General features: G+C 43.7%; 1 protein-coding gene across 7 annotated transcripts in view; it reads left to right on the forward strand.

Moving 5' to 3' along the window:
- sptan1 (spectrin alpha, non-erythrocytic 1) overlaps window positions 1-24,075 on the forward strand; it is a 35,757-nt gene that overhangs the window by 3,139 nt on the left and 8,543 nt on the right. For 2 of the 7 annotated variants that reach the window (XM_061060599.1, XM_061060601.1), the window contains exons 1-38: window positions 774-818; window positions 6,735-6,974; window positions 7,076-7,201; window positions 8,016-8,156; window positions 8,912-9,192; window positions 9,284-9,428; window positions 9,549-9,703; window positions 9,890-10,025; window positions 10,152-10,253; window positions 10,649-10,786; window positions 10,877-10,987; window positions 11,104-11,181; window positions 11,342-11,497; window positions 11,783-11,987; window positions 12,099-12,280; window positions 12,378-12,621; window positions 12,804-12,926; window positions 13,025-13,242; window positions 13,330-13,422; window positions 13,817-13,951; window positions 14,548-14,696; window positions 14,951-15,007; window positions 16,644-16,842; window positions 16,994-17,098; window positions 17,185-17,217; window positions 17,323-17,358; window positions 18,445-18,492; window positions 19,114-19,205; window positions 19,841-19,985; window positions 20,131-20,312; window positions 20,442-20,541; window positions 20,637-20,834; window positions 20,923-21,173; window positions 21,795-21,957; window positions 22,519-22,533; window positions 23,330-23,461; window positions 23,593-23,730; window positions 23,819-23,923. In XM_061060599.1, the coding sequence (XP_060916582.1) occupies window positions 789-818; window positions 6,735-6,974; window positions 7,076-7,201; window positions 8,016-8,156; window positions 8,912-9,192; window positions 9,284-9,428; window positions 9,549-9,703; window positions 9,890-10,025; window positions 10,152-10,253; window positions 10,649-10,786; window positions 10,877-10,987; window positions 11,104-11,181; window positions 11,342-11,497; window positions 11,783-11,987; window positions 12,099-12,280; window positions 12,378-12,621; window positions 12,804-12,926; window positions 13,025-13,242; window positions 13,330-13,422; window positions 13,817-13,951; window positions 14,548-14,696; window positions 14,951-15,007; window positions 16,644-16,842; window positions 16,994-17,098; window positions 17,185-17,217; window positions 17,323-17,358; window positions 18,445-18,492; window positions 19,114-19,205; window positions 19,841-19,985; window positions 20,131-20,312; window positions 20,442-20,541; window positions 20,637-20,834; window positions 20,923-21,173; window positions 21,795-21,957; window positions 22,519-22,533; window positions 23,330-23,461; window positions 23,593-23,730; window positions 23,819-23,923 (5,187 nt within the window). In that variant the 5' untranslated portion in view covers window positions 774-788. Of the gene's footprint in view, window positions 1-773; window positions 819-6,734; window positions 6,975-7,075; window positions 7,202-8,015; window positions 8,157-8,911; window positions 9,193-9,283; window positions 9,429-9,548; window positions 9,704-9,889; window positions 10,026-10,151; window positions 10,254-10,648; window positions 10,787-10,876; window positions 10,988-11,103; window positions 11,182-11,341; window positions 11,498-11,782; window positions 11,988-12,098; window positions 12,281-12,377; window positions 12,622-12,803; window positions 12,927-13,024; window positions 13,243-13,329; window positions 13,423-13,816; window positions 13,952-14,547; window positions 14,697-14,950; window positions 15,008-16,643; window positions 16,843-16,993; window positions 17,099-17,184; window positions 17,218-17,322; window positions 17,359-18,444; window positions 18,493-19,113; window positions 19,206-19,840; window positions 19,986-20,130; window positions 20,313-20,441; window positions 20,542-20,636; window positions 20,835-20,922; window positions 21,174-21,794; window positions 21,958-22,518; window positions 22,534-23,329; window positions 23,462-23,592; window positions 23,731-23,818; window positions 23,924-24,075 lie in introns of those variants that run through there. The other 5 variants (XM_061060603.1, XM_061060600.1, XM_061060604.1 and 2 more) reach the window with 5 other exon arrangements.

Below are 24,075 nucleotides of genomic sequence, written 5' to 3' on the forward strand. Positions count from 1 at the left end.
CCATGACCTGATTAGAAAATAGGCCTGCATGCCTCCAGGGCCGTTAGTTTTTGTGTTGGGCCTGGCTGGCAGAAATAGAACAGCCTGCTGCTAACTCATTGTGATTCTGCTGCTGCTGCAAACTACCTACAACACGTTTTGAAACTCGATTAGCGAAGACGAATCAGCATGTTTCCATCCTTATTTTGCAGTTTTGTCAGCTGAAAGAATCTTGTTTCTCTGATTGATAACTTCTATTTACTTCTTACTGATTTGTTGGAATAATGTTGTGCCTTTATACAGATTAGCCTGCGCAACATGTCAACCTTTACTAAACCCAAACTCAAGGTAACACCTGTGTGTTTATCGCTGTGTGCTTCTGTTTGTGTGTCCTCAATGTTGTGTAAAGAGGAACATTCGAGAGCAGTGTGGGGCAGTGGGGATTGTTTTGCTGAGTAAAGGGTGATGGGAGAGAGCCGGAGGGAGGGGGTAGGAGGTTCAGAGCAGAGACAGACGCATGGGCTGGGCTACATCTTGGCTTGCTCCTTTGTACAGCCGAGTCACTGCAGGTGCAATGCGTCTGTCTGAGCTGCGTAGTAATAGGTCAGACTACTTCTTCAGTCAATATCAAACTGTTTAAGGACAGTTACAGAGACACTGCTGCAGGCCATGGCTTCACCAAAGATATAGCCTGCAAGACAATCTGAGGATAGACGCTGGAAGAAACTCTGACGTGTCTATTGTTTTGGTTTTGCTCTTGTTTTATTTCCATTCTTGCACACTATGGTCTCTGATCTGTCTGTTTGAAAATGGATTGTTTGATGACATTACAGGATTGGGTAAGCTGCTTGTGCTTTAAACTGTGCATGCCTTTGAGTGTGTCCTATCCCGGCAGATCCCTGAAGAATTCTGTCCTCATAAATCCAGTGAGGAGATTAGTTTGTTTTCCTGCATGTCTTTGGTTGGTGTGATATTCTTTTTGTGAAAATGCAAGGTAACGGTGAACCATGAATCGTGAATGCATCATGCATTTCAAAGCCTGACAGCATTAAGTCCTGCAGGCAACATTGAGGTAAGCCTGTGCTCTTCTTGCCTGTTATGAAGCTGAAAGGAGTAGAGAGTGAAAGGCAAGTTAAATGGATTGGACAGGAGCCTCTGTTGGCCAACACAGGCACCACTCAGCAAATGTTAATAGTTCGTGTCTGCTCGGGCTACTGCCCTTGTCTGTTTTGTTTTGTTCTCGTATATTTTATTCATAGAGTCTCCATTTAATGTATGAATGTTTTATTTATTTATGGGAAATTATAACAATCATCTATATTTTCGCCTTGTATGATTTCACTCCCACTATACCAAGATTTTCTTGCCAGCCCGCTAGTAAATTTTGCTACGTGAAGTCAGTTGGGCCAGCGAGAGAACGCAGCAAGAAATATTCAGGAAAATTTACTCAGAGCAAGCAGGAGGAGGTGGTGATGTTTATAACCCCTTTCCTGCCATCGATACACGGCCGTTGACTCTATGTGCGTGTCTGATACGATCTCTGTGCACGTAATGAAAATGCTTGATTTGTTCTATGTTCTGCTCAGTATGTTGTGAATGTGGCAGATTGTGTTGCCTCGTCCGACACTTCCACGTCATCCTTTTTACGTCACCCTGATAGGGATTGGTTCATGTGCGCACAAGCAAGTCAGCCTGAACTTTCCTTGAAATTTTCAGATGAAGTGCGTAGTATGTGAGAACGGCTTTAAAATCCACCATTGTCAAGAAACAGCCATTTAACCTTGCAGCCATATAACCTTGCAGAAAACAGGAGTTGCTTGTTCTCTGCTGCAGCCTCTGCTGTAGGAATCCTTTCTGTATCCTTTCTGTAATGGCGTCCTACATGTAGAAAAACAGTCTGAGCCAGTCAGAGGCAAAAACAAGAATTTTTCATGGATGTACTCAATCGGGTGCATTTACCCCGAAGGATGAAGCTGAAGCGATTGCAGCCTCTTTTATCTCTGCATGTATACCCCGACTATAAAGAGGCATCTATCAGATAACTTGTTTAAAAAAAAAAAAAATCCTCAACCTGACTTGCAGGGGGAAAAAATGGAAGAATGTGTTTGTTACATACTTCTTACAACCTAATTCAACTGTTAGCAGTGTTTGCTTGTACGTCACATACTTTGATTAAATCTTTAATTAACTCACTCCTCAGCCACCCGAGAGTTGTGAAAAGTTCAGTTTGAGGAAAAGAAAAAGCTGGGTTATATAACCATCGTCATCATCCTCTGTTCCTCAGCAGGGAAATATTCTTGCCTTCTGTCATGAGACTCTCTCGTTTCCTGTAAATTCCTTCAGCTTCCATCCTCCCAGTATGGCGTCATTCAGAACAACCCCTGTTCGTACATACAGATGGTTCACCATGGTAACTGAGACTCTCTGAGTGGGTGACTTCATCCTCTTCTCCAGTGACAACAAGGGGAGTTTGAGAAGGTCAACGTGATCTATTGATTTAGCTTTGCCTCACCCTGAGGGGTGTTATCTATCAGAGTTTCAGTTTTTTGTGCGCAGAGAGGTTTGGATTTTCTCTACGACAGGAAGGATGCAAAGACCTTGATGGAAGGTTTTTGATGATTGTTCCGTCTAATTCATGCAGTGTGAGAGCAGTCATTTTAATGGGCTGTATCGATAAGCATTAGCCTCCGTTCATCCGCCCCCGCACTTATGTTTTCTTATCGCCTGTTAAATTACTCTCAGCACTTCCAGGCTGAACAGGAGCTACAGAACGCTGTATCTCTAAAAATATCTATCTGTGCAGGAGCTCTTGGAGATAGTCTGATTTGTAGAACGCCTAATGTTGGATGGATGCTAGGGCTGCAGAGTGAATGGAAATATTATGAGAATCTCAATGTTGCAGAGAGCAAAACCGGGATTGCAGATGCTTCAGTTTAATTAGAAAAGTAAATGTATTATAAACAATATAAATAACTGTACTTCTGCAACAATGCCCTCCCCTAAAGACCTCAACAAATATCAAACCATCATAGTTGTAATAGTTAAAAAATCATATTATACCTATCATATATTTGTGTTCTTCCTTTTCTTACAGCTGGTATTGAAGCTCATCTTAGGGCGTCTTTAAATTAGGCACGATTGTTTCGTATCGGGCCTGAGCACGATTCCTCCCCCCCTCCCCCGCTGGTCTGCGTTCACATTAGTAACATCGTTCCGTAACCAAGAACACATAGTTACACACTATATGCACATAGTTGGTTTGCATATCCGTCAAAAAGAAGAAGAAGCAACCATGGCAACCAATCACACATTGAGTCCATCCTGCTAACTGTGGATGTTTTTCTGAGACTCCTTCAACGACCCTCTTCCTACTTCCACATGTACTGTGCAGCTCGGAGGATGAAACAGGACCGTGCTGCGGGGATACAGTAGTTTTTGAAGCGTCAGGAGCTGTTCAGAATGACGTCATATAGCGGTCCACTTCCTTGTTGGATCACAGTTGCGTTGACATCACCTGCAGACTCAGACTGTACTCAGAGTACACAGGAAACGTGCCTGAGACCTCCTTTCAAGTGAGCTCGGGCACGGTACCCGAGTACGATACCAGTACGGTATGTTTGTGTTCATACCGATCAAATGAACCAGACTTTATGGTCAAGCATACTCAGATCCAGACCAGGGTCTCTAGTGTGAAAACGCCCTTATTCATTGTCTTTGTATGTTTCTGACTATAAAGGAATTAATTTAAGTAGAATAAACAGAGGAAACCTCCAGATCTGTGTAAAGAATCACTGTGGTTTTCTTGTTAGTGTTTTTTGCCATATAGATTTTTTCATCATCATTTCCAAACACAGGAAGATGTTTAAAGTTGAATACTCTTTGCGTTTGCTTTTTCTGTGCTCGTTAAAATGGATATTTGGACTTTGGAAGATGATGGCTGTGAGAGAGTCACATGCAGCTGGAATAGCTCAGAGTTCCCGCCCAACATTATGTTTTAACTAAGCCTGCAAAGGAAGGGAGTGAGGGTTGTGTAACTACAGCTTTATGTGGACTTGAAGCTGACAGTACAGCAGACTTATATTAATGTGTGAGTGGGTGTGCGCTGCGGAGAGCTGAAAAGCCCTCAGAGGCAGCAGTGAGTTGGGGAGAGGGAAGCTGTTATCTACTGATAAATGATGGTGAAGAGTGCTATCTGAAGTCCCAGGGCTGTTTTTAGGAGCGTCATAGAACTGCAAGTAACCCTGCTCTCATTTTGACTTGTTTTTTACAAGTAGAGGCTGAACCAACTCGAAACTACAGGAGGCGGGCTCTGAACTTTACAGTCCCAAAATGATCCGACAGGGTTAATTGTTCACAAGGTTTTTACAGAAAACCGAATATGCACTCAGGTCTCTTCCTCACCTCACCTGTTAGAATTATCAATCAAACTATTTCACGTTGAATTCGATTGTCTCTGTGAAATTTTTCTGGCGAGGCTTCAAGGGGCTGGGCAGCAATCTTTAACTCAGCTTGTTTTTCCTTCCTAATTCAAATAATAAAATAACCCTGGTGTGTTAAAGTTAGAAAGTCTGTCCCCTTTAGCTTCCATCAAAACGAGGCTGAAGTCTGCTTAAATCCCTGCGATGATTTAAGCTCTCTCTGAACTGGGACATGTTAGGCGAGGGGGAGGGGAGCTGGATAACATCCTGGACGGCCATTTTTTTAAGGCATCCACTAATCTACATTAATGTAGTGATACTGCTGTGTGTTGTTGTGTGTTTGTTTGTGTGAGCTCACTGGGATGCCTGCTAGTCTGGAATATTTTGATATCCTCTCTGGGGGGCAAAGCATCCCTGTCCTCTGGCTCCGGTTAAAAAGCTCTGCACTGCTGACTCCACTAATCCTCCCATTGATGGTAGACACAGACCAGCACGCTCTCTCTTATATCTATCCATCCCTTTGTTTCTCACTGTCTGCAGCATCAACAAAAAACCTTTTACATTGGCCTGGTAGACTCTAAAGAGACCGCTCACCCCAGCCCGCACTCAGCCAGGGTTTTGCTTGACCTTGGTCAAGTTAGACGGATCAATAACTGACTTCTAATTTATCCTCGACTGCCCTCTGCCTTTTTATTTTTCTCTGTTTCAGGGTCAACGCTTAATTGGTTTCTCTGATAATTGCTCTCATGTTACATTTCTGAACACTCTAATCTCAGCTCTTTGCCTCCATTGATTCCTAGAAATGAAGCGGATGTGAATGCAGATCAAAAAGTTTTCTAGCCAGGCGTTTGTCACAGTTCGAGGCTTTCGCTAGCCAGAGAAGCTGACGGCAGCGCTCCCATTGTGAAGTGAAGCCTGGTTACTGTTCGCATGCGTGTGGAATTTCCGACCCCCCACCCCTCTTTGGCATTTTACTATTTCAGCTGCCGGCCCCTTTGGTTTCTCTGCTAGAGACAGGATGGAAGGAGGGGGAGGGGGCGTTGTTTAGAAAAACAATCTTGTTTTTTTACGTCCTGTTTAAGTTCCAATCCAAGTTCAGGGTCCTGGAGACACATATGACAAGCTTTGTATGAATGTTTCCACTTCAGTTTTTATTTAAAATAGTTGACTATTCATTAAAGAGAGATGTTGGGAAGATAGAAATGTAGAAATCAGGTTTGAGAGCAGTGAGGTTTTGTCTTTGCTGTTAAGTTTTCACACAAGGGTGATTTAGGCGAGGGAAACAATTATGGATCAAATACCTGCACTCATGAAAACACTTACATAACCTTTGATTTACCCACCACTAATCAACCACTTTTTCTCTCACCCTAAACATTGACTCCATGGAGGGCTGATAACTACGGAAGCCCTGAGCGGACATGTATCTTTTGTCAGACAATGGCAGTACGTCATATCGATGTCTGGTCTTTCACAGTGATCAACCTATTGTTTTCAAGATCACAAGAAAATTATCACAGGATGACCAGCATTGTAGTCAGGAGATATTGGAGAAATAAACAAGATAGAAAGAGACCCCGTGGCGATTCTAGAGTCTGTGTCTACAGAATTAATTGAGGGGCCCCTCCAACCTCCAATATATCTCCTCGTGTCCCGATGCTCTTCCTCTTTTTTTCACTCCCAGACAGATATCTCCACTTCATCTTCCTTCAGTGATTTTCACTGACAAATGTTGGTTTTCATAGCATATCTGCTATAAAATTAGCCGATACGATCACTGGATATGCTAATATTTGCCGATATTATCAACTGTCCGATAAATTGGTCGGGCTCTGCTAAAAAGACAAAAAATATTGACTTAAACAAGCAATGTTTTCTCACTCAGCAGATACACTTAAAACATTCAACTTAAAGTTAAGATGCACTCTGTAATATTTCTTTATTTTTTGCACTTCATATTGTTAGCCCAATAATGAACAATGTAAGCACACATTGCATGTTCTTCTCATATGGTGCAGGACTGATGAGGGGGGGTGTGTTTAGTGTAACTGTGAGTCCACACTGCTGCTGAAGCAGTGTCTTTGGGTGTCATGAATAATGCACACACCTTCAAGTGGATTTAGAAAGAGGAGCTATATTGTGCAGACTAAAGGGCTCACCTTTATATTACTTTTTACTTTGTGTTATGAAAATATTTGTTCCACGAGAGGGTTAAATAAAATAACTTCCTCTGCACGGAGCTGACCTTTCATGGATGCTGTGTTTGACCTATTTGGTAGAAAACATTTTAATGCTATGATAAATTAAATAATGAGTCTTACCTGTGTGTTTTTCCAGAGAATGGACACTGCAGGGGCCAAAGTGCTGGAGACAGCCGAAGACATCCAGGAGCGCCGACAGCAGGTGCTCGACCGCTACCGGCGCTTCAAGGACCTGTCCATTATGCGCCGGCAGAAGCTGGAGGACTCTTACCGCTTTCAGTTCTTCCGCCGTGACGCAGACGAGTTGGAGAAGTGGATCCAGGAGAAGCTGCAGATTGCATCAGATGAGAACTACAAGGACCCCTCTAACCTGCAGGTACGCCACCCCACCCCCCCATGGTTTTTAAGTTTCTCTGGTGTGTATGAGCTCATTATTTGCTCATGTCTTGATTTCTTTATTTAATGTCTTCTGCACAGGGTAAGCTGCAGAAACACCAGGCCTTTGAAGCTGAAGTTCAGGCCAACTCCGGGGCCATCATCAAACTGGACGATACTGGAAACCTGATGATCAACGAGGGGCACTTTTCCTCTGAGACCATTCGAGTAAGACAAAACAATAATTAAAATGATGTCTCGTTAACCTGTCCGCCTTTAACCTGCTCCATGTGATTCAGTCCTACACGCCTTACCGGACACAACAGAGACCCATAGTTACAAGTTTCAATATGGCTGAGTATATAAAAGTAGGTGTTGAGCTGCTGTGGACGACGTGTGACTCTTGAGTGAAGTGAAAACTCCTGCTGCAGCTCTTTGTACAAGCTAAACTTTCTTCTCATTCTTATGTTAAAAAATTAACTTTATTATCCGGGTAGGATAAAGGAATCTTTATGTCCTCTCCTGTGTTTTCCCTGGAATTCATTTCAACTCTATTGGTTCGAATACAAGACGTCCCTGATTGAAAGACGACCCCCCCCCCGTTTAAAGAGTAATTTTATAATTAAAGACGCATTTTTGTTTTCTCCATATTCTATCCATTTAATGAGAGACTTAACAGCTCTCTCTCTCTCTCTCTCTCTCTCTCTCTGATCACCTCCACCTGTGTTTCCATCAAATTCCATCATTACGCCTCCTTTACTAAACCTCATTTCAAGCTACTTTGTTCCTGATGATCACGGTGCCCCGCTTCTCTCTGTAGCTGAGAGTGACGGCTGGCCTCAGTCATGAACAATACACACTTTACAAATCAGTGGCTCATCTATTGTCGTGAACATATTAGCATTTAAACATCTAGACCTCACATAGAAGACGATCCCACTTTATTCAGGTGTTTTCATCTTCGAACCAATACTGTGATTTTCTTTGACCGTCTTTACCTCTTTGTATGAGTGATGTAACACCTCTTCACCCTGTGCACCAGACTCGTCTGGAGGAGCTGCATCGTCTGTGGGACCTCCTGCTGCTGAGGACCAAGGAGAAGGGCACGCGCCTCCTGCAGGCCCAGAAACTGGTCCAGTACCTGCGTGAGTGTGAGGATGCTCTCGACTGGATCAGTGACAAGGTAAGATTTAAGCAACAAAAATGCAGGTTATGTTTAGGAAAAATTCAAGGAGCAAAAATCTAAGTTTACATTGAAAAATTGTCTTTAACAAACAAACATAAAGTACTTTCAGGGACGTGAAGGTGTGAGGTCTTCTATAGGTATAATCTCTGGGTGAGTGCTATGATGAGGTTCATTAACAACCCTTTAGTTCAAAGTTTGACTTGCTCTCGGCCCAATTTGATCCTACAAGATGCAAGGTGCATCAGGCACACAGCAGGATGTAAGAAAGCCCCCTGGGTTTTTAGGGATCCTCCTCCATTACACACGCAGTTTCAGAAAATCTTTCATAAAGGTTTGAATGAGATCAATAAGCAAGTATGAGGACAAACTAGATGTCCTGGTTTACCTAAAATGATAATAGGAATAGAAAGCTAAAGAACTTGCCCCAGGCTTACCACGCCAATTAACCAACTGAGGAATATAAAACAAGGTTAAGTTTGTCAGGTTACTTAAGGTCAAAACTTCTCCAGTTACAGGGGAATGAAAAGTGGCATATTGAATGAATGTTGCTTAGATTCAAAGCAGGATCTGTCTGTTATGGAAGTTAAAAAGTTTAGTTAGAGATAGGGAGAATAAAAACAGTGCCTGTTGCTCAGATATTAAAATGTTAGCTGTCCGTTAAGAAATGCTTTTTAAATTAGACGTTTTGATGGATATGCATCCTCTATAAGTTCTCAGCAAGAAAACTGGACTGTTTACCTTTCCACCTGTAGGAAACCATGGCGACCTCCGAGGAGCTGGGCCAGGACCTGGAGCACGTGGAGCTCCTGCAGAAGAAGTTTGAGGAGTTCCAGACAGACCTGGCCGCTCATGAGGAGCGCGTGAACGAGGTGAACCAGCTGGCAGCTAAGCTGATCCAGGAGACCCACCCCGAGGCGGAGCTCATCGTCCGTAAGCAGGACGAGGTGAACGCAGCCTGGCAGCGCCTGAAGGGCCTCGCCCAGCAGAGGCAGGGCAAGCTGTTCGGGGCTGCTGAGGTGCAGCGCTTCAACAGGTACACAGTCTTTAATCATTGTGTGATTTGACTGAAATGTAATTAAGTTAAGAGCTGCCAGTAAAAAAACTGTTTTTAATTCTACCAACAGAGATGTGGATGAGACCATCAGCTGGATCAAGGAGAAGGAGCAGCTCATGGCCTCTGATGACTTTGGACGTGACCTGGCCAGCGTGCAGGCTCTGCTCCGCAAACACGAGGGTCTGGAGAGAGACCTGGCTGCTCTGGAAGACAAGGTAAGATTGAGAACATAAACACTTCAGGTAAAGTTTCTCTGAGGGAATAAATCAATTGAGAAGCAGGGACATTTTCACAAAGATTTCTCATTGTCTCCTTTTATTCCCTCCTTGAATCAGGTTAACACTCTGGGTGGTGATGCAGAGCGCCTGCAGCAGACACATCCTCAAAACGCCGCCCAGATCCACCTGAAGAAGGACGAGCTCATCACCAACTGGGAACAGATCCGCACCCTGGCTGCTGAGCGTCACGCCCGCCTCAACGACTCGTACAGGTAAAACATCAGACACCGTTTAGGGATTACCCAACAACACATCGTCTAACTAAAAAGACACATTAAATAAGAATATGAACATCGTTATTGAACACACAGATGTCGGCTCAGTGAGAGTTTTCAGGGTGTGTAAGGCTGCACCACAAAAGTCTGCTCACTCCTGCCCTCTTGTGTCTCTCTCTTTAGGCTGCAGCGTTTCACGGCTGACTTCAGGGATCTGACCAGCTGGGTGACGGAGATGAAAGCTCTGATTAATGCCGATGAACTGGCCAATGACGTGGCTGGAGCCGAGGCTCTGCTGGACCGCCACCAGGAGCACAAGGTTAGATCTCTGATGAAGTCAAAGCAGCTTGATTATTAACTTTTTGCTTTACATGAAGAACATTCATGTCACGTATACGGAGAAGCAAAGATAGTTTTTAAGTGTGTTTCTTTTTTTGTTTCTCAGGGAGAGATCGATGCTCATGAAGACAGCTTTAGAGCCACTGATGAAGCCGGTCAGGCCCTGCTCAACACCGGACACTACGCCTCTGATGAGGTCAAGGAAAAGGTAAGACTCACCATGGCGGCACCAAGATTTTACTTCTCTTTTGTACTATTGTGAGGTTTAGAGTCTTGTAAATTCTGTAATGCAAAAAATAAGAAAAGGGGAATATGCAAAATCGAAACGTGAATGTTGCATGACTTGCAAGAAAGTTGAGTTATGATATCTGGAAAATGTCAAATGCACTTAGCAGAACAAGCAGCAATATCTATATCTACTGTGTTCTCTCATTTACTGCCCGGCTGCTCTCATGTCTTTTCTCAGAATGTTCTTAATCTTTAAACACAGACACACTATTTGATTAAAAAACAGAATCTTTGGTACATTATAGAGCCCTGGCTTTATTGTATATTAATGTACCATCAAACATCTAAATTGTTTTTAATGGTTCTTTTGTGCAGCTGGGCATCCTCACTGAGGAGAAAGAGTCTCTGCTGGAGCTGTGGGAGGTTCGCAGGCAGCAGTACGAGCAGTGCATGGACCTGCAGCTCTTCTACAGAGACACCGAGCAGGTTGACAACTGGATGAGCAAACAAGAGGTAACTTACTTACTCCCCGATATGTCTCATCAGGAGAGAAATAACCCCACTGTGTACCGTCTAGTTTCTAATGTTTGTTTCTTTATGTAGGCTTTCCTCCTGAATGAAGACCTCGGGGACTCCCTGGACAGCGTAGAGGCCCTGCTGAAGAAACACGAGGACTTTGAGAAGTCTCTTAGTGCCCAGGAAGAGAAGATCACTGTGAGTTTCTCATGCAACACAATCCACATTCCAGTTTAAAAGCCAGACTACCATTCTACTGTCATTTTGTTGTTGTGCTAAAAAGGATTCCCTTTGACTCTTCTTGTCGTCTCCAGGCCCTCGATGAGTTTGCTACCAAACTAATCCAGAACAACCACTACGCCAAAGAGGATGTGGCAACCCGCCGAGATGCTGTGAGTACAACTGACTGCTCTGTTAACTCCTTTTTAAATCAAAAGTCTGAACCAGCTCAAATATGAGCACCGGACAAAGCAGTGTGTATTAGTTTTTCTTTTCTTTTAATTTAAACTTAAAACTAAAAAATGTCCTCTCTTCTTCTTTGCACATTTATAGCTTCTCAGCCGCCGCAACGCCCTGCATGAGCGTGCTCAGTCTCGTCGTGCCGCCCTGGAGGACTCTTTCCACCTGCAGCAGTTCTTCAGGGACTCTGATGAGCTCAAGAGCTGGATCAATGAGAAGATGAAGACCGCTACAGATGAAGCCTACAAGGTAGACCCTCAAAAAAAAAAGAGAGATGAAGGATGCTCTTTATCAAAAGAAGATCTAAAATTGTGGGTGCTCATAGAAGTCAGGAAACCCAGAGTTCAACAGAGACAAAGAGAAACTTTAAACACCACGTTGGAAATTTAATCAACACAGAAAAAAAGTTCTTTCTTCTTCTGCAGTTATGTATTTTAATATTGTGCTGGATTCTTTTTGTGGGATGTTTCTGTTACTCTTTCAGTTTCTAACCTTCCCTCCTCTAACCTCTGTGCCTTGCTCTCCTTGTACCAGGACCCCTCTAACCTGCAGGGTAAGGTGCAGAAACACCAGGCTTTTGAAGCTGAGCTGTCAGCCAATCAGAGCCGCATCGACGCTCTGCAGAAGTCCGGTCAGGAGCTGCTGGATGGAAAACATTACGCCTCCGATGAGGTGGCCGGTCGCATGGAGGAGGTCAGCTCCCAGTGGAAGAAACTGCTGGAGGCCACTGAGCTCAAAGGTACTGCCTGCAGAAAGTAGAGACACAGTCTGCACTGTAAAGACATATTTTATTTTGTTAAATAAACATTTAATAGAGATATTAAACTAATTATATTATGTCTTATTTTAGGCATCAAGCTGCGTGAGGCCAACCAGCAGCAGCAGTTCAACAGGAACGTGGAGGACATCGAGCTGTGGCTGTACGAGGTTGAGGGTCACCTGGCTTCAGACGACTACGGGAAAGACCTGACGAGTGTCCAGAACCTGCAGAAGAAACACGCCCTGCTGGAGGCTGACGTGGCTGCTCACCAGGTTAGCATCACACTGTGAACGCACACCTGATATTAAGTGTTTGTTTTTCTATGCACACTACAGTGGAGTAACAACTGTGTGAATTCTTGTCCCCCAGGATCGCATTGATGGCATCACTATCCAAGCTCGCCAGTTCCAAGAGGCGGGACACTTTGACGCCGACAACATCCGTAAGAAGCAAGAGGCTTTGGTGGTGCGCTACGAAGCTCTCCGCGAGCCGATGGCTGCACGCAAGCAGAAGCTGTCCGACTCTTTGAGGCTGCAGCAGCTGTTCAGAGACGTGGAGGACGAGGAGACCTGGATCAGAGAGAAAGAGCCCATCGCTGCTTCCACTAACAGAGGTAACTCTTAGCGTACTCATCGTCCAGGTGGTAATGATAAATTTAAAATATAAGTGGGTCAACTTCAAATAATCAAGAAGTTCATTTGTAAGATGCTTTTGTTTTGAGTTGGAGTCAGCCATCTTAAAATGTTTTAGATTATTAGGGTTCTTAAAAGCCTTGTGTTGTGTTTTCCCCCTCAGGCAAAGACCTGATTGGTGTCCAGAACCTGCTGAAGAAGCACCAGGCCCTGCAGGCCGAGATCACCGGGCACGAGCCTCGCATCAAGGCCGTCACCCAGAAAGGAGATGCCATGGTGGAGGAAGGTACTCATCTCGTGTCTAAGCCTTGTTTGGGTAATCTTTTATGAGATGGTTTTGAAATATTTTCTGAACTGAATGTCGACCCTTGTCCGTCTTCTCAGGACACTTTGCTGCAGATGATGTGAAAACTAAGCTGGCTGAACTGCACGGCCGCTGGGACACGCTGAAGTCGAAGGCCTCCCAGAGGAGGCAGGACCTGGAGGACTCTCTGCAGGCCCAGCAGTACTTTGCTGATGCCAACGAGGCTGAGTCCTGGATGAGGGAGAAGGAGCCCATCGTGGGGAGCCCGGACTACGGAAAAGACGAGGACTCTGCTGAGGTTCATGATACATTCATTCTACATGCCTCCTGTTTGTATTCCTGTGGTGGTGGATGCAGTGTAGCTGAATGTTTTGTTTTCCTACAGGCTCTGCTGAAGAAGCACGAGGCGCTGATGTCTGACCTGAGCGCCTACGGCAGCAGCATCCATTCCCTGAAGGAACAGGCTCAGTCCTGCAGGGTAATGATTGATTGGTGAAATACCCACAGGGGCAAATAAGTCATATAATTTCAGAGCCTTTACGAAAAAAAAAAAGACTTTAAACTACTACATGCATAGTTATAGTTTGGCTTCACACAGTTGCAACGTACAGAAAGGTTATTGGTGAAGATAAATAACCAAAAATATGTGAATGATTAGAAAACAGACAAGCATATTTATAATCCTTACAAAATCAGTTCTCAGAGGTTTGACATATTGTACAAGTTTCTCAAAGGTTAAATGAAAGATGCTCAGCTTGATTTGAGATCAGTTTTAATCACTATAAACCCTGTGATTATTTACTCACATCATCAAAGTCTCTTTAGTTTAAACATAAAGCTACCATAAGTAACTTATGATATTCATTTAACAGCAACAAGTGGCACCCACTGACGATGAGACCGGGAAGGAGCTGGTCCTCGCTCTGTACGACTACCAGGAGAAGAGTCCCCGTGAGGTCACCATGAAGAAGGGGGACATCCTCACTCTGCTCAACAGCACCAACAAGGTAACGCTTAAAAACAAGCTCCGTCTGACTGAGAGTTTCAGTTACGTTATTTGTCCTTTCAAGTTATTATTTGAGTCATTTTCAGGGTTAAATATCGATCTGTTTCTGGTTCCAGCCTCTTTGTTGGGAGGATTTTCTCCATTTCTCCGTCATTGATTGTAAACAAAAAAGAAAAAAAGAATTGTGTTTTGGACAGTTGGTTGAGAAAAGATTTCATTTAAAGATGTCACTTTTGGCTCTGGTACATTTATGATAAGCATTTTTTTTTTTACATTTTATTGACTAAACATTTAACAGAAGACTGGAAAAAACTAGCAGATAAATTAATAAGGACATATTTGTTATTTGCAGACTGAATCGTTATTTTAAAAGCATTGAATCCTGCATTTGTTTGGAACTATTTTGAGCTGCACTATACTTTCCAGTTGTTGCTCCGGGGAGATTTTTAGGCATTAACAAATAAACTCTGTAGCACGCAGAAAAACAACATACAGACTTAAATAACACTCGTCAGACTACCTGGGATTTTTTGTAACTAAACGGCATGAACCTGCCAAGTAGACTCTTGCTGATTTTCCTCTCCTCCGCTGCTGCAGGACTGGTGGAAGGTGGAGGTGAACGATCGTCAGGGCTTCGTTCCTGCTGCCTATGTGAAGAAGCTGGACCCCACCCAGTCCTCCTCCAGGGAGAACCTGCTGGATGAGCATGGCAGCATCGCTCTGCGCCAAGACCAGATTGACAATCAGTAAGAACCCCTCATCATACCCTCCTTAGTCTCAGCGCAGAATATAACGGTCTAATCATTTCCTCCTTTTCCTGCTGTAACTTTTCCTCTTCATTGTTGAGTTTAACCTTTCTTCACTTCCCACTAATCATATTTTCTGCTCACTAACGGTCTCGCCCCTGGCCTCTGTCTCTGTGTCCTCTGCTGTCCTCTCGCTGTGTGTAACAACTTAATCTTGTGTCGCTGTGCGCTCGCCACGCCCTGCCTCTGAGCAGACATGTCGCCAAGGAGGCCTGCAGTGTGTCAGTGCGCATGATGCAGGTGGAAGAGCTGTGAGTAGGACCCAGCGACTCTCTGCGTGTTGTGATCGTGAAACCACTAGATATCATCCTCGACTTTACATCCCTTCAAACCCCAGAAACCCTTCATGTCATGTTTTTCACCCTCGACTTCTATTCAGTACGGGGATAGAAGCGCCTCTGATCCAAACCTTTAACTTCCTCTTCATTCCCGGCCTGCCTCTGGATGATGATGTCTTATTTTTCAGTCATGTCTTCAGCTGTTTTGTTCTGCAAATGTTCTGTTTTTATTCATTTCTGCATCTCATTGTCGAAGGCTCACGGTGCTAGTCAGATTAAGGAGGTTTTAGAATTATCACAAACTCAAGTTGTAGACACTACTGCTGATCGTACCGGCTCAAAGATTCATGGAATAAATCTGCAGGTTTTTACATTTACCGTAAATGGTACCGTCACAGTTTGATAAATAAATAGCATTTAGGTAGCTTGTTCAAAGGAAAGACTCAAAGTCTACAGTAAAAGTCATGACTTTCCTCACAGGAAAACACGTCCCCAAAAGGTGATTATCAAAAGTTTAATTGTATAGAAATGAGGAGGAGGTCAGTTTTTATCCTCCTGCCTCAACACTCTACACCTGTTGCCAATGTAAACACACGTTGATTCAACTTTTGGAAAGGTGGAGCATCGACTTCCGTTAGTTCAGCCTAACAACCTGATCCAGAAGTATCTATAAAGCCGATATAAAAACAACAAAAGTGATTTAGAAACAAACTTTAAAAAAACATCAAAACAACAACTTTCTGCGAGGCTTCAGCAGGGTTGGAAATTAGCAACCGTCACCCGCCAAATACGGGTATTGTTTTTGCATTGACAGGTTAATTTTCTAAACTTAGCAGGCACGGTGGCGGGTAAATAAAAGTACCGTAACCAAGTGATAATCCTGCCTCTCAGTCGAGGTTCACTTTCATCTTAATCAGCTTAATAAGCCGGAGGACACGGCTGCAATGGAAACTCTTACCAGCCTAAAAATAAGAAATTAGAATAAACTTTTTTTCTGTTAATAAGCAGGACAAAGAGAACGTCAGTATTTTCTAGTTGAAACATTTCCCTTCATAAATAGCAGATTACTTGAATACTGTAAGCCTTGATTTGATATAAGTCATAACATTATTCTGCCTTTCAGACACTACTGTCAGGATGCATCGATTGTCCAGGAGTAGGAATTCCTGTTTATTGGCACTTTCCTTGAGTGTCTCTCTGTGTTACCTTTCTAAACGAATCGGCAGCCACAGGTCAGGATCGAGATTTAACAGTGTGGAAATCTCACACCAGTTACTGGACTTATTCTTTCTTTGCTGTCATGATATAACAGCAGAGATGTTAAAAAGCTATACCACTTTATTCTGCGTTCAGATGGATTTCTAGCAGACTGTAGACAACAAACCAGTTGCAGGAAGGTAGAATGAGCAATGCCAGCAAATCCCGAGAACCAGCATAGAAGTTACGGGTTCATGGTTACACAAGAGCATGGTGCTCCATTGTCATTCTCATCAATAGTCATATTTAAATCTTTAGAAAAGAGCCATGGTTTGAGAGAGATTATAAGACTTTAACAAACGTCAATGATCCGGTGATATTCTCTGATTTTAACTTGTTTTTTTTTGTTCAGGTACGGCACTCTGCTGGAGCTGGGAGGGAAACGTAAAGACATGCTGGAGAAGAGCTGCAAGAAGTTCATGTTGTTCCGCGAGGCCAACGAGCTGCAGCAGTGGATCAACGAGAAGGAGGGCGCCCTCACAAACGAGGAGGTCGGGTCTGATCTGGAGCAGGTCGAGGTCCTGCAGAAGAAGTTTGACGACTTCCAGAAGGTACTGTCTTCCCCATGGAACATGAAACACTCATGATACAACCAGATGAATTCCCGTTGGCTCTGTAGTCGATTCATAAGTGTATCTTGGTGGTCTGGAGTCTTCTGCTCGTTTTTGCTCAACTTCACCTCATCTGTGTTGTTTCCTCCAGGACTTGAAGGCCAACGAGTCCCGTCTGAGGGACATCAACAAGGTGGCGTCTGAGCTGGAGTCTGAGGGTCTCATGGCTGAAGAAGCCCCCATGGTTCAGGCTCAGGTAAGCCCCACCTCCCTGACTCGACCGAATGAGCCATCTTTCATGTTTTAGCTGTTAACAACATCTTTTTTTATTTTCATGTTCAGCAACAAGAGCTGCTCGGTTCTGCTCCTGGCAAGGTTGTAAACATGTTTTTGATTTCAATACTTCAGATTTAACATTTCACAGCCATGAATTGTAAAGTCAAGATCATCATTCCATTCCATTTTTTTTTCTTCAAACAGGATGAAGCTGATTCAAAGACTGCTTCTCCGTGGAAGGTAAGCTCCATCACACAATCTGTCCTCAGACTATACATCCAAACATTCATCTGTTTTATGTACGTTTAAACAAAATGCATCAACTGCAGAGATTTGACGGCCTGTCGATCTTGATCTGATACTGGAACTTTGCATGACTGTTCAGCATTGGGTTGATGTTTTGAAACTGGTGTGTCACTTCAGGAATAAACTGCAATCATGCCGAGTAAAGGTGTGTTCAGACCAGAGTGAGGAGAATTTTACACACAGGCAGATTTCATACAAAACAAATGCAACGCAGAGATAAAAATGAATTTGCACCAGGTGAAGAATATCCGTCAAGTTTGATTGATTCAGCGCAAGAAATGTTCACAAAGTCGACGTGTGACTTTTAAAAAACAGCAAAACTGTCACTCAGCAGAGACAGACACTCTACAGCTGTAGTTACCGTCCATCAGAGAAATCCTGGTATTGATCCAGGCTAACAGGTCATCACACTGGGACCTAGTACTGATCCTAGCTAACAGGTCATCACACTGGGACCTAGTACTGATCCTAGCTAACAGGTCATCACACTGGGACCTAGTACTGATCCTAGCTAACAGGTCATCAGACTGAGATCTGGTCAGCCTCAAGTAGCTGGAAGCATCAGGAAAGTTCATCCAGACCTGGTTCATGGAGGAGGAGGGAGATATCCAGATACTGTTAATAACCCAACCTATCCTGAAGGGTGAATATTTGCAGATTAGCAGACAAACTTTTGTCAGTAACTCAAAGTAAAATTTCCCCTGCTCCTGGTCTGAACACAGCTTGAGACATTTATGGAATGAGACATTGAGAGACGGCTAGGAAGGCTGTAAACTCAATTCACGTCTCCAGATGTCCCAATCATTTACGAGATTTTGTTGATTCATCATAATTCTGTAACTTGGGTTGGTCCTGCTCTAGTAATGGTTGCAGTGCTTACTACATCATGACTTGTTTTGGGTCTTGGGAGAGGACCAAGACGGCCTCGGGAGTTTCCATAACACTCTTGACTGGTGTGGTGTTTTTCTCTTTTTGTCCTCCTCCCTTCTGTCTGCCATGTGTTGTTCACCTTGAATATAGAATGTACGCTTGGCTGTACAAACCACGGCTAACTTTAATACTATCAAGGTAAGATTGACTAGTCCAACCCGACCTCCCCCCTCTCCCCCCCTGTCCTGCATCGTGATCAGAAAACTAACCCCATCGTCATGGTTTCCTTTTCGATGTGACATGACCCGCCTCTTCATGTCCTCTGTAGCCTGACTCTAACTAGTCTCTGGAGTGTCCAGTTCATGTTTTTGTCAGTCCCGTTGTGATCCTTTTAGTGGACTGTAGTATGAATGATTGTTTGCATACTACAAGTTATGTCCGCAGCATCCCTCTGTAGATCCTTGTTTTTTTCTGATATTTTATTTGTCCTTGTATTGTTTTATGTCCTCCCTGTGCATCTCACTCCCATCAGATTACCTGCATCTGTTTGTCCATCACTGTCTGTGCACTTCAATCACACTGTGCAAATTATCACACTCCTAGCACATGTTGTATTTGTATGATTAGATTGAGCTCAGTATCTATATATCTTAGCATTCCTCACACCACCTTGAACCATACATTTAGGGTGTTTAGTTCACATGCTACAAATCAGTGCAAATTCTGACACCAAAAACTATGAGGACAAAAAAGCTGCAGAAAGATTCCGCAAAACGAGAAGTGCAGAAAAGTGCTTGATATTGATTTCTTCATGTGTAGGAGCTGAACAATCGCTGGAGGTCCCTGCAGCAGCTGGCTGAAGAGAGAAGCAACATGCTGGGCAGTGCTCACGAGGTGCAGCGATTCCACAGGTACGGGGGGAAAAAAAACACTTCCAGGAAAACGTTTGCACTTTGAAACTAGGTAGATGCACGATTAGCCGACTATACAATTTACCCTCATCAATCAGCATCACAATTACTATTAGGTTCATCTAAATATTAATATTTGATATTAATAATGAACTTCAGCTGCAATTTGGGTCAGATGATGCGTCTAAGCTATGACATCATCACCATGGCTCGTCAGCACCAGATTTACTGGTTGGTTAGACAAATTATTATTTTACATGTTGTCGCTTGATGCAGGTCAAATGTTAAACTCAAACTGTAACAAAGCCACCCAAGACTAGCCGGAGACTGGCTGTAGCTCAGGCCAATGGGCCATCCCTCCTTATTCTTCTACCTGGATGTAATCAAGCACAGTAAACTGATAGCATCAGTAGAGCAGGGGGGTTTGGCAGGATTTTGATCTAGAAAATGCAGATAAAAACATTAGAAGACTGTGTCAGATGAAAGAAGCACATCAAACAAAGCAATGCCCACATTCATCATAGGCATGTGGATGGTACCCTGCAAAGAAGACCCAAAATCTGGTGGTGCTAGCACTGCTAACATTAGCCACACGCAGCGAACCAATTTGAGGACGACCAATTTTTTCTCCTCAGGGATGCTGATGAAACCAAAGAGTGGATCGAGGAGAAGAACCAGGCCCTCAACACTGATAACTACGGACACGACTTGGCCAGCGTTCAGGCTCTGCAGCGCAAACATGAAGGCTTCGAGAGAGACCTGGCAGCCCTGGGTGATAAGGTCAGATCTTCTTTAGTGGTTTATTTAAGAATATAAGCTACTCTACATCCAATCTCTGGTGAAAGTGTAGTTCAGGTTCAGCACTTCATTCAACTTAATGCTATTCAGAAAGTAGGTCACTTATTTTTCCATCTCTGTCATCCAGGTGAATTCTCTCGGGGAGACAGCAGAGCGTCTCATCCAGTCCCACCCTGAGGCCGTGGATGACATCCAGGAGAAATGCACTGAGCTGAACACTGCATGGAGCAGCCTGGTGGGACGAGCTGACCAACGCAAAGACAAACTGGGCAACTCCCACGACCTGCAGCGCTTCCTCTCTGACTTCAGGTAAGAAGAGAGCTGCAGGTCATGACACCTGTTTATTGCCTGTTCGAAATACTAGTTTAAAAATGGGAATATGAAAGATATATCCCAGCTAAGGTATGTATGGTAACTTTATTCTTGATGTCCACACAGAGATCTGATGTCCTGGATTAACGGCATCCGAGGGTTGGTGTCCTCAGAGGAGCTGGCCAAAGATGTGACAGGAGCCGAGGCCCTTCTGGAAAGACATCAGGTACTGAATTGCTCCTTTCCTTCTCTACAAAATTGCAGAATGTTCCTCTCTTAAACTACCTAACCTAAATTGAATTGCTTTTCCCATCTCTCCAGGAGCATCGCACAGAGATTGATGCTCGTGCCGGAACCTTCCAGGCCTTTGAACAGTTCGGGCAGCAGCTTCTTGTGCGAGGACACTATGCTAGTCCTGAGATCAAGCAGAAACTTGAAGCACTGGATCGTGAGCGAGCAGACTTGGAGAAAGCCTGGGTGCAGCGTCGCATGATGTTGGACCAGTGCCTCGAGCTGCAGGTACTGAAGTGTGGAAGAATGGCGTGACAGATAGCAACATCTCTTTGTGACCTTTCAATGACTAACTGCTGTGCTTTTGTCCCTGCAGCTCTTCAATAGGGACTGTGAGCAGGCTGAGAACTGGATGGCGGCCCGTGAAGCTTTCCTCGCCAGTGACGACAAAGGTGACTCCCTGGACAGCGTTGAGGCTCTCATCAAGAAACATGAAGACTTCGACAAAGCCATCAACGTGCAGGAGGAGAAGATCGCTGCCCTGCAGTCCTTCGCTGACCAGCTGATTGGAGCCGATCATTATGCCAAACCTGAGATCTATAACCGCCGCAATGAAGTCCTGGACAGGTAGAAAAACACCTGGAACTTTTATACTTACACTAATTAATGTATCTAAAAAGTGCACCACTTCCAGTGACAACACTTTAAAATAACCTAGCACCAGCACAGTCATTGTTTTTACAAAGAAATACAAACACTTCTGTCTTACATGTTAATTTTTACAGTAGTTGATTTCATTACTGCGTATTTGGGGTGCAAAATAGATCGGGATGGCTGCCATGTGGTCAGCCACAGGTGTCTGAGAAATACTTAAATAACACACAAATATCAACCTGTGGTCATGGTTGCAGTGGTATACAGCAGCTGGCATTTAATTTATTATGCAAACTGTTAATAAGGACTCAAAGAGGCCCTAATATGGAGCCTTGAGGAACCCTACATTTATAATCCCTCTTCTGGTACACACACACACACGTGACACAATTCTTTGTGTTAGATAGTAATCTTTAGCTCTACATCTAAAACCAAAAAAAAAACATTTACAACAGCTGATATTCCTCATGTGTAGAAAGATGATGCTTCACTGTAATTTGAGAACCAAAAAAAAACTTTTGCTTTTGAAAAAAGTTAATTATTTGCATAAAATTGTGCACACGGTTACTTTACTTAACGTTGTTTCTTTTTTAGATGGCGTCGACTGAAGGCTCAGATGATCGAGAAACGCTCTAAGCTGGGAGAATCTCAGACTCTGCAGCAGTTCAGCAGAGATGTGGACGAGATCGAGGCCTGGATCAGCGAGAAGCTGCAGACTGCCACCGATGAGTCGTACAAGGATCCAACCAACATCCAGGTAAGCATTCAGGTTTCACCCAAACTCATAGCAACACAGCTAGTGTGAAAGGAGTCCCTTTCAAGTGGGTTTCAGATGTGAGGGGAAATGATTGATTCATTGTACACAAAATAATTGATTATTTTGCCAAAGTTGTTGATACTTGATGAATGAGAGTCAGGATTAGTAGAGAGGGAAAATAGACAAAATTCTCAGCTACCAGATTCTTAAATGTGCAAAAGTTCTTCCTCCTCTAAGACAGTAACTTTAATATCCATGAAGTGTGCAACAAAAAAAAGACATCACCAGCTTTTATATTCAGATTTTTAAATAAATAAATGTGACTCTGTATCATCAATGGCATTTGTGTTTTGAAATAAGAAAGGTTAACTTAAATAGACTTTTACAGATTCTAGAGCAGACTGTTCAGACACAGGTCGTTTGTCTTTGGCTTGATTAAAAAGTCTAATGTGTTTGTCTTGTTTTATTGACAATACTGTTCTTAAACTGTGTCAATCCCTTCCTGTGTCCTGTCTGAAGTCAGACTAAATCTCTTCTCCCACTGTCTTATTTTTATTATAGCTGTCCAAGCTGCTGGTAAGTTTGTGTAGTGTGTCAGCCGACTAACAACCGAGCAGGTTCTCCTCTTTTGTGTCCACGTCTGTGCTGTGTGTGTAGACACGATGTAGAACAAGTCCATCTTCAGTTTGTCCCTCATTAGCACTGTTCAGTGCCGGCTTCTTTTCCATCTGGGTTTAATTTGTGTTCATTTAAAAAGATCTGTGTTCATTTTTGTGTATTTTTTCTAGGTTAGTTATTCATCAAAGGCTTCTAGTTGTTGGGCGTGGCTTCCATTTTTATGTTCAGTTCTTGAGGGGAGTTTTCTTTAAAGTTGCTTCAGATGTTTAGTGTCACAGTCAAACACTCAAAATTAAACTAAAAAGAAGAATACTGAAGAGAAGCAATCCTTGGTCCATCCCAGTCTCTGAGCAGGATGGCTAAAGGCCAAGTGTCCTCTAGGCCAGTGGAGAGGGAATGAAAATCTGTAGAAATATAAATCAAGAAGCAACTTTGAGTGATTCTTCCTCCAGGTTTGTTCCAGATGTTGTCCTCCACACTGCCATGTTTGTTTCTTCACGTGTCGTCCCGCCTGTCTGTCCATGTCGGACACATTGTCATGTGCTGTTCTGTGTTCAAGTGTTTTTTTTATAATTTATTCCACCCTCTAGTTTTTATGTTTTCATTACTGCTCCAACTCGCTTTAATTTCAGCTCTTGCTTGGACTGTAAGTATGAAAGCTACGCTAAATGCTAAATGTTTAAGGAGAGTTCTGCATATTTCTACACCGCTTGCCGTGTGATTCTCATATCTGTGTCCTTCCCTCCCGCCTCAGAGCAAACACCAGAAACATCAGGCGTTCGAGGCCGAGCTGCACGCCAACGCAGACCGTATCCGTGGTGTCATCGATACCGGCAACGCCCTGATCCAGAGAGGAGCCTGCGCCGGCAGCGAGGACGCAGTCAAGGTGAGTTCATATCTGCATGATGTGAATCCTGAATTCCCAAATACTACCACGACAATGTTTGATGATGAATATAATTATGTAAGTAAGAAGTCAAAAGGTATGTGTTGAAGTATGACTCGTCTGTTCGTCAGGTCCGTCTGAACGCTCTGGATGAACAGTGGCAGTTCCTCGTCAACAAATCTGCAGAGAAGAGCCAGAAACTGAAAGAGGCCAACAAGCAGCAGAACTTCAACACAGGCATCAAAGACTTTGACTTCTGGCTCTCCGAGGTAACTTTCTGCAGTACAGATAAAAAACAGTGTTTGTGTTACAGCTCTGAGATCTTCTTCTGTCTGACGCCTGTTTGTCGTTTCTCAGGTGGAAGCTCTTCTCGCCTCCGAGGATTACGGCAAAGACCTGGCCTCAGTCAACAACCTGCTGAAGAAACACCAGCTGCTGGAGGCCGACATTTCTGCACATGAGGTGAGCAGCTCAAGGAACAAGACAAGACTCTGTGAGGTCTTGTTTTATCTGCCCTGTCAGACGTGTCTGGTCTGTTTCCTTCTCTGATCATTTACATCCAGCCCGCTAAATCAAAGCTTTTTATCTAACATCAGTCAGGTTCAAGGGATATT

Source organism: Labrus mixtus, chromosome 17 (assembly GCF_963584025.1).
Source record: "Labrus mixtus chromosome 17, fLabMix1.1, whole genome shotgun sequence".
NCBI classification, from domain to species: domain Eukaryota; kingdom Metazoa; phylum Chordata; class Actinopteri; order Labriformes; family Labridae; genus Labrus; species Labrus mixtus.